The sequence below is a fragment of the Ylistrum balloti genome, unplaced genomic scaffold (genome assembly GCF_031769215.1).
Source record: "Ylistrum balloti isolate Yb309-2 unplaced genomic scaffold, AGI_CSIRO_Ybal_v1 Utg369926, whole genome shotgun sequence".
Lineage (NCBI taxonomy): Eukaryota > Metazoa > Mollusca > Bivalvia > Pectinida > Pectinidae > Ylistrum > Ylistrum balloti.
The window spans coordinates 655,145-665,694 of record NW_026782041.1 but is presented as its reverse complement, the minus strand read 5'-3'; the positions used below and the strand labels follow the sequence as shown (position 1 = coordinate 665,694).

Below are 10,550 nucleotides of genomic sequence, written 5' to 3'. Positions count from 1 at the left end.
CCTTTAAGCTAGAGAAGTCAACACTTGATAATTAAGTAATTACTGTTAGAACCTTTCTTTACTTTATAGTTTGTGTAACAATTATAAGAGTAAACAAACATCGTTTTATGTAACGCCCATCGCCCCGACAGCACAACTGGGAGCAACACGCTATCACACGGAAGTAGAATTCGGAGAAAGCGGAAGTGCGTTGTACTTTCAAGAAACATGGCGGCCTACAGGTGTAATGTGTCGTTGGCGGTTGGTTGTTTCTGTCTTTTCTTGGGCGTAATTGCAGACTGGAACACAAACGATTATCTGAGGCGAGAGCACACACTTGTCAAGCCGTACCAAGGTGAACTAAATAGACGTATATTCCACACAACACCTAATTAATGCGGACCCACCCTCGCAATGACCGGTTGGTCATCTTCCCATCACCTGTATGTCAGGATGAACTTCCTGATAAGAAACACGATATTTACTAATAATGATGTTAATGTACAGTTATGTAGACTATTTTAATGTCCTGCATTGAATTAAGATTCTCTATATGATTTGTGAGGGAATGGAACGACAGGAAAAGTTGTTTATTTTAAATCAGGGACGTATATTACAGGGGATGAGAAACTGACTATATCGCTTTCTAATACGTACACTATATCGAACAGATGCTGTGGTTTTTTAAAACCAGTTTTTCTTTCAAAGAACTTATATACATAGCAGTAGAAAGATTGAAATTTTCAAATCGATTATGCTAACTTTTGTGATAAATTAATTTTTCTGGTACATCATTTTGATTTATTAGTATTATTTTTCGTTACAAAAATGAGATTCACCTCTCACTGATTGACAAAATGGCTGAGATCGTGGCTGTCAGTTATAAGTTCAGATGAACTACAACATAGAAGTGAGTAGGGCACATGTACAGGAAGATAAGATTAGATAAGAACAGTAAGAGAGGGCTTATCATCTCAGTGAACAAACTTAAAAGTTTATGTCAGAGAAATCACTATGGGGCCTGATTTCTTATCCCTCTATATCATATGGAAAAACCACTAAGCCATAAAAGAGTACATGTAACTGTTTCTGCATGTATTGTAAGTTGAATTCAAACCATTGATTGGTGATTGGTTATACAGGATTTTTTTGCCTATATCTCTTGTATTGTCATCCTACAGACAACGGACAGTGTTCTGACAGAAGTTCCTTTAATATACACTCAATACAAAAGGAAATTGTATTTTAAGTGCCAGGATATTTGCAGAGCCAAAGCACTTAAATCTTCATCACAATTCAAAATATATCTCGCAAAGTATACTTAGCTGAAATATAACACCATAGGCCTGTCTCCCTTAATTTTGAAGGTCTTGACCACATATGATTTGCCAAAGGATTGGTGACAATTCAGTTCTGCATCTTGATTTGCTATTATTTGCTTTCCCTCACTATGAAATGTAATTGAAAAGTGTAATACTGTTTCTCAATGCCAGCAATAATTTTTGTAAGATTTTTGAGGAAAGTCTTGAACACCAATTCCAAAACTTTTGTCAGTCCCAATACTTAGAGATGAAGGAGGTTCTCAAAATTTCAGATAAGGCATGAGTCTGTTACTGCAGGACTCAAATATGAGTCCCAAAAATTCTCAACTAGACTCATTCACCCAGTCACTTAATCACTTCTGGAAAGTAACTGTAACTTTTGATGCTTATCACAATGAATAGTAATACTATTTTGTAAAATATACCAACTTCAGTGTAATCTTAAAATTTGTTTTTATAGGGTCTGGATCATCTATGCCATTATGGGACTTCGTAGGAAGTACACTTGTCACTAATAACTATGTACGTCTGACACCTGACCACCAGAGTCGACAGGGAGCGATATGGAACACTCAGGTATTTTACAGGTTTTACATCCTTTTTGAAATTCGAAAGGAATTATCATTGTATTGAGTTGGAAAGGGAGTGGGGGGAGGGGGGGTGGAGGGTGAGTTTAGGGTGTTACCCATGTCCATCCATGCTGTTGTATCCCATCACATCCGGTTTTGAATCTTTGTTATATCATGAAAATTTCTGTACAGATTTTGATTTATATTTACCAAATATCATCATTATTACATTAATTCAGTATCTAAATGTGATAAAATATTCTAGTTTGAATAGGAGAGGAGACCTGCATCATGCATAGTAAGGCTCTCACTTTTCCTGGATTTCTTAAGGAAACATATTGTTGGAAATGAATGTTTATGTAAATATTGACAGACAAGCTTAGAGAATGATTAGATGTCAATTCAGTTTTGCTTCCCTGATACTAAAATAATGTCTCTGCCATTTTTGTGTGTTTGTATGGGGGCTGTCATTTTGTGTATGTGTGTATGGGGGCTGCCATTTTGTATGTATGTGTGTGTAGGGGTGGGGGGCAGTCATTTCGTGTGTGTATGGGGGCTGTCATTTTGTGTATGTGTGAATGGGGGCTGTTGTGGTGTGTGTGTATGGGGGCTGCAAATTTGTGTGTGTGTGGGTTGGGGGTAGGGGGCAGCTATTTTGTGTGTGTGGGGGGTTCTGCCATTTTGTGTCTGTATATGGGGGCTGCCATTTTGTGTATGTGTATGGTTGCTGCCATTTTGTGTGCAAGTGTGTATTGGTAGGGAGTGTGATGTTGATAATTATTAGATCATTTGATAAAAAATATTTTTTTACATGTAATGACTTTGCTATATTTTACACAAACAGCCATGTCATACAAGAAACTGGGAACTTCATGTTCAGTTTTCTGTGCACGGTTCAGGTAGTACATTATTTGGAGATGGAATAGCAATTTGGTATGCCAAGGAGAAAAATAGGTTGGGTATGTAGACTTCATTTATCTGTGTTTTAGTTTGAACTATAAGTTATTTTTTCATCTTCTCACTGTTTTGCTTGATAATTTATTCTTTAAAGTTTATTCTTTTAACATTTTCATGCTAAACATTAATTCAAATTTTCTGCATGAGAATACATATGCTTTATCTTCCTTCAAAAATAGTGAAATAAAAAATTAATCTTCTGATGTTATAGATGAAGCTTGTATTTATTGTTTTTATAGGTGGTGTGTTTGGCAATGCTGATTTTTTTTCTGGATTAGGAATATTCTTGGACACATACAGTAATCACAATGGCCCACACAATGTAAGTTTTACTTCAGGATTGTAATGTTGTAGAATTACAAATAATTCAGATACACACTTCCTAGATCTAGCAAATGTAGCGATGGTCTTGTATATACTGATGCATTGATTTGCATTACCACGCATGGTAAGCTATATTTTGTTACAAAAAAAAATTGTCCATTAATTATGTTAATTCTGGTACTTGAATATGTGGATAAAAAATGCAAATTTTTCTACTTTTTTCAGTAAATGTTGACATTTTGAATTAAAAGATTATTTAAGTTGTCAAATGATTTTGAAATGTTTCTGTTACAGCATGAACACCCATACATATCTGCTATGGTAAATAATGGTTCATTTACCTATGACCACGACCGTGATGGAACACACACACAGCTAGCTGGTTGTGAAGCCAAGTTCAGGAATAAGGACCACAGCACGTATCTAGCCATCCGTTACCATAACAACATCCTCAAGGTCAGTTTCCATGGAAACGAGTAAATTTGTGTAGAACAAAATGAATCCTCCATGTATGCCTTAAGAGACAAGGGAAGTAAAACTAGAATTATAAATGTAGTGAGTTCTAGGCTGACTTTTATAGTATTGGTGATATGTTAGCCAATTTCAGGATCATTTTGATAGCAAAATGCAACAATCTAATTGATGAATTTATACATTAGATTTCGTAGCATGGATAGTATGAAAAAGATTACAGAATGTTAAGTTGGTAAAAAATATATTCCGAGCATGTGATTCATGATTTTCAAGCAGTATAATCAGAAGCAACATGTTGATCATTAACATGTTTGCTGAAAGGCTTGTCACATTAATGGTTCGTTTTCCCTTCCAATCTGTTATACAGGTTTCTATGGATATTGATAACAAGAATGGCTGGAAAGAATGTTTTGAAGTTCGTGGCATCCGTTTACCACTTGGATATTATTTTGGGGCTTCAGCTGCTACTGGAGAGTTAGCAGGTAGAGTATACTCTGTAACTGATGGACCTTATCAGATGGACAGAACACTGATAACATGTCTCTCTATACATAAACTTCACCTTTTGTTGAGTCATGAAAAAACTAATCTTTAGTATTTACACATGTGACAGTTGCAAAGGGTCAGGATGACCTATAGCCACTGTGTAGCATCTGTCCTTGGGTCCTGTCCCCTGTGTGCAAACTTTTTTATATTTCAAACTTTTTCTATAGTTCAAACTGTGGGATTGAACTCAAATGTGAAGTGATCCTGAGATTTTCCTGACCAGGTTTTGTTAATTTTTTTAGGGTTGGTCCAAAATCTGATATGAGCTCCATCTTTAAAACCTATTTGAGAACTTTTGCTAAGTTCCACTGCTGCCATTGAGTGGAAATTTTGAGGGGATGTTGAGAAACTATGGCCTATGGGCCTCTTGTTTACCATGGCCTCTTTAAATAGAAAAAAAGAAGACAGAAAAATTGTTAAACACCTCAAAAATCAGCAACGCACCATACATGCAATACTTCATAACAGAAAGCAAAATCTCCCTATTTTCAACCCAATATTTGTCTTTGTGAAATATCCCCATCTCCACGTTTTGTAATTCCCTCCTGTTTTTTCTCTCTTTAGAGAGCCCTGGCTTAAACAGGATATAATCTTACTCGTGGTTATATCAAAGTCAAAAGTCTTTACAGACCCAATATAAAGTTTTTAAAAATTATTTGAGAAATATTTATGAAATATTGGGGCTCTGTTCAGCACATTTAGATACTTCTGTTATTGATTAACAAATCAAATTGTTGCAATTAATCACTGTGACAAGCACCTTTTTTTTGGCACTTTTAGCTAAAGATAACGTGTGTTGTATTTTGGGAATTATCTCCCCTTGTATGTGAATGGAAATGATATAAAAATGTCCTAAAATTCTATTGATTTCAACATGCCTGAAGAAAAAGGATAGTTTCAATGATATCTGACATTTGCGAAAAGAAATGACATTGACCCTTATTGAAAGTCACAAGGAGGGATCAATTTTTTTTAAACCTGTACAAGTTTCTTCTGGTAAACCAAAAGTCTAAGAAGCATGATAATTGATGGAAAGTTGTTCCTAGGAAAAGGTCCCAACAAATTTTGGGAAAAAAATCCAGGTCATAACTGTCACTGTTAGGGTTGAGTAATAGAAGCTATTTCTTGTTGAAATCAATCAAAATTGATTGGATGTGCCCACTTTGAATGCCAATGGTGTACATGTCAATATATTTGTGATATGAACACTGGTTCAATTTTTGATGAATGTTGAAAACACAGGTGAGTGATGCAGGCCTATTGGGTCTCTTGTTGCATTGTTACATAAAAATAAATTACAGACTAATTGTATATTTTCCTTTCTTCAAATTAACATGAAACAGCACCATCTTTATAAATCATTACGGTATGGTAACTTGTAGGATGCAGAAATTGATATGAATTGCTTTAGCAATACTCATACAACAAACTGAACATCAATATTTTCTTGAAAATTCAAATGAATGAAAAACATTTCTGTTTTGTTTTGACAGATAACCATGATATAGTTTCTATGAAGCTGTATGAACTTGACCCACCTGAGGGAGTAAGTATTACACATTAACAGAAAAAAGTAATGTACCTATCAATTTACAATTGTGAAGGTAAGATAGAGTTTTCTGACTTTTTTCAAGGATGAAGTATTAGCCATGATGAATGTAGAATATATCTTTAACAGGATAAAGAAAGTATTATTCAAAATAACCAGGGCATTCCTTACATTTCAATTTAGTAATTCAAGTTTTCGAGTGTGAAAAATAAACCTTGAGTTTATAGATTTACTATTGTGAACTTCAGCAACAGGAATATTGGGGACTGCCATCAGCTGATGTATATGAAGCACCACGAGGTATGTTATTGTAGTTTTATAAAATGTATTGTAAAACAAGTTGGTCTCATATACTGCAAATCAATGTTGTGTGACCAAGATCTTTAAGATGACAACAAAATATAATATTGTATATAGCATTTCTTTTTTCCCAATTGTAATGGATTAAATCTTTATCAAATTAAAAGAGAAATAGAAAAGTTATTTATTTTCCAATTGTTTTCAAGTTTAATAATTTTTTTTTTCAATTCAGACCGTGTGGCGGATGTGCGATCAAGCATGAGTGGTTGGAAGATTTTCCTCATCATTATTTTAGCCATCATAGGCCTGGGTGTTTGTGGTGTGGTGGCATATGTAATATTTAATAAAAATAATGATTATACACGGAAACGCTTCTACTGATAAAAACAATAATGTTTGATCTAAAAAATCCAAATTTTGTATACATCGAAATGCCATACACCACAATCACTTGCTATTGGATTTTGGATCTAGAATATACCAAATGTGGTGTCAATTATTTCCATTCCAACTGGTACTTTGTGTTTTTGAATGCTTTAAAATTGAAATGATTTTATAATTTAAGGTTCTGTATTATGTTGAAATGGCTGATTCTTCAGTAAATACAAAGAAGTTTTACAGTTATGAATGATAAAATCTGGACAGTAATTGTGCAATTAATTTTGCAAGTGTTAATTAATTTCTAAATTAAAAAAGATGTGACTGAATTAATTTCTAAATTAAAAACATGTGTCTGAATTAATTTCAAAATTAAAAAAGATGTGTCTGCAAAACCACAAAAGATGTTTAATATATAATGTGATAGATATAGTCCAGATTGTGAATACTTATCAGATTAACACAATATCGCGCTATAAATCTATTTACGATTTTCCTCTCTGACAATTAACCAGAGACTAATATCTTCAAACAGACATTTTTTCTTTCATTATTACTGTTGTATCTGTTTGTTTTTGTTTCATCTTCTTCGGGTACAGTTTTCTAGTGAGTATTTTGCAAATGTTTATGTTTTGAATAGTGATCTGAGGGAAAAATATTCCTACAGAAGGAAACTGTTGTAATATGGTGACAAGAAATATATTTTTCTGTGTAAAATTCATGAATTTAGATATTACTGATTTTTGATGTATTCTTGGCTGTTGAAAGTATACATGTGAATTGTTTGTTGAGAGGGAAAATGATGATAAATTTTATAGAATATCAGATTCTTAATGTACGATATATTGTGCACCCTTTCCAAACAGCTTTAAAACAAAATTAATATTCTTTTAGTTCAGACATTGGCATTTGACCAGATTAAATAGGTAAGAACAAGGAACCTGTGACAAATTGGTAACAAAATGTACTGAATTTACTGCATTTAGAAGTTCATCCTGTCCTTATTTCACAAATATTCTATTAACTTGAAATTTAAAAGTGAAAACATTACAAACTTTCAGGAATATATGCTCAATGAAGCAAGATAGATTCTTCAACTGCTATTTTGTTGTCCTGTAGAGAAGTTTATATATACCTCATAGGTATTTCCTAATGTTAAAAAATATTTAGAAAAAACAAGACTTATATAAGAGTGTCTTTGTAACTTTATGTTTGATTTACTGCGCTAAATTCATTATCAAAATATGGGTAAAACAGCAGTTTAACATCAGGTAAAAGTTAAGTCTGAAGCATTGTGATATAAACAAGTGTCTTTTTATGACCATAGCATTGGAATTTGATTTACTGTTCAGTGTTTCATGCAGAAATCAGTTGATGCTGACATGAAAAACCTTGCATTGTTGATGTTTGTAAAGTAAATTGAGAAATGGGTTGTTCATAACCAATTATACTCTGGCTATGTTGAGATCTTTTTCTCAAAAAGATAAAAGCATTCAAAACATCAACTAAAGATGGGAGAATTCTTAACACAAAATGAACATGGGAGAATTCTAAGCATTAAAAAGATAATAAATATGGAAGAATTCCGAAACATCAAATGTTAGAGTATATTTTTAAGTCAATTAGAAATCAGATAATTGTAATCACAAATTAACCATGAGAAATTTCTTAACATCAACTAAAGATGAAAGAATTCTTATAACATCAATTAAACATGGAAGAATTCTAAACACCAAAAGAATTTGAAACGTTAACTAAACATGAGAAAATTCTGAACATCAAATAAATATGTAAGAATCTACGAAAATGGAAGTTACTTAAGACTTATGTCTTGCATTACTTCAGACAACCTGTTTATCATTAGTCATGCCGAAAGTTGTATAACTAATGGGTAAACAACTCCACGCTATCTAGGTTCAGTGTCTGACCTCCAAAACGTTGAATTTGTATGATTTATCATATTTCTAAAGACTTATAAGTGTTATATTTTTGTCATTACAATATTTGTTTTATAGTGTAATTGTAGATTGCCATGAGATCTATTTGATAAAGAATGTGAACATGCTTAATAGAATAGATTTTTTACCTATTCATGACATATAGCTGCATCATATTGTGATTTGTTTCAGCAGTAACCACATTCCTTTTTGGCTTTATTGTACAAATTTTTGTGTCTTAAGTTTATCATATATCTCTCATAACACATTGCAATCATCTTCAGTCCATTGTATGTATATCAAAATTGTGATTTGTTGTTCTGTGTGTCCAGTTTGTGATGTCACAATGTTTGGCACGTTTTGGTTACGTATATAGCAATAATATAGTATCTGGCATTATAAGGAAGGCTATAATTTTTTTTCCAACTTTCACAAATTAGACACCTACCTTTTATTGGTGTGTTCTAACTGAGCATTGTATTGTGTTACCTATACTTCTGTAGCTTACAGTATAAATTCTACTGGTATTTACAGCGGTGGAATAAGTTTGTTAAACCACCATTGTATGATATCCTATATCTATAGCTGCCATTTTTCTTTTTCTACATTTTTTTTATATACATACAGCATGATCCTTGTAATATTTGAATAGCTCTGTGGGAAATACTTATGGAAGGGTAATGAAGAATCTTATAATTCCTTGGCCAGTTTTACAAACATTTCTACCTTATTTTGATAAATATGTTTGTATAAATCATAGAAATAATATGCAGAATATCAGTGTTATTACAGTCTTCATACAAAAAAAAATAGTTTTTGAGATTGATAGCACTATGGTTTTGCATTTTCCTTAATTCATTTTTGTGTACGAGCATTCTCATGTTCAGTTTTAATTTGGAAACACTTGATTTACACGTTAGGTCCTATAAGACATCATTTTTTTTATTAAATGGTTTGTGGTCTTGTCCGGTGGTTATAGAGACAGGCAGTACTTTTAGGCAATCCTTTCCACTTTGATTTTTCCATGAATGTAGTTTCCTCTATGAGTTGTATTTATAATAATTTGGCTATTTATGTTAATATTCAAGTTGTATCAGTTGAGTATGATCAGATATCAGAGTATGTATTTATCAGTATGTTGTTTATTCTGTTAGTTAATTATCTCTAATTTCATGCAATAAACTTTTTACTAATTATATTACTAAAAAGGTGGAATATGATTTTTCTTTATTTATCATTTTTTTTAGATTTTTCACATGCTTTGCTAATCATTGTCTGCGTTGATTCCAATAAATACAAAACTATACAATAATGAAAGATGTCGGCAAAACTTTCAACCGAAAATTGTGAATAATTCACTAACTTATATTAAAGTTCATTTACCTTAAATAAGAAGTTGGGAATAATTTTTGTGAGGTTTAATCAACTTCCAGTTAAAGATACTTGTTCTGCACAATTGACTCATACAGGAAAGTATAATTGCATTATAGATGTATGTACTTGTAATAGTACAAGAATGATATGTAAGGAAATCATCACTTGGTAGTAATTAATGATGTATAATTACTAAGTCAGATTTGTTTTTACAAAAGATATTTTCAATAGTTTCACTAACAGCAAAAGGCCTTGATTGATTTGCTTATTGGTTGTTACTAGGCTGGTATCTCAGAATGGCTATTGATTTTCTTTTGTGTAAACATTAAGTAATTGCATGCTTTTTACTGCTACTTTTTTATCGATTTAAGCAATTACAAGCTAGCATTCTGAAATACCTTTTCATATAAATGATTATGGTGCGGACATAGATGTGTTGATGGGACAGAGTGCATTCAAATGTCCTGTTGATAATACATGCATACTTGGTGCTGATGTCCTTCACTAGATTTTGTGAGATGATAGTTGATGTATGAGATGTTCACACGTGTAAATAATGGCTGGAGTAAACACTAGATGAATAAATCAGAGAATGAATCAAAAATTTTATGAGAATTGTTTGTTTATATGTCTGGTCACATCACAAGGCGGCGTTTATCTACAACATTTTATGTCTGGTCACATCACAAGGCCGCGTTTATCTACAACATTTTATGTCTGGTCACATCACAAGGCGGCGTTTATCTACAACATCATATGTCTGGTCACATCACAAGGCGGCGTTTATCTACAACATCATATGTCTGGTCACATCACGAGGCGGCGTTTATCTACAACATCA

At 32.7% G+C, this 10,550-nt stretch overlaps 1 protein-coding gene across 1 annotated transcript; it reads left to right on the top strand.

Annotated features, from left to right (window-relative positions):
- Positions 1-207: 207 nt before the first annotated feature.
- On the top strand, positions 208-10,324 carry LOC132547012 (vesicular integral-membrane protein VIP36-like). Its single transcript, XM_060210745.1, has 9 exons — positions 208-334; positions 1,762-1,877; positions 2,715-2,829; positions 3,067-3,149; positions 3,446-3,607; positions 3,993-4,107; positions 5,665-5,717; positions 5,969-6,020; positions 6,253-10,324. Exons 1-9 carry the CDS (start codon positions 208-210, stop codon positions 6,399-6,401), a joined length of 972 nt encoding a protein of 323 aa, XP_060066728.1. The 3' UTR covers positions 6,402-10,324.
- Positions 10,325-10,550: the final 226 nt, after the last annotated feature.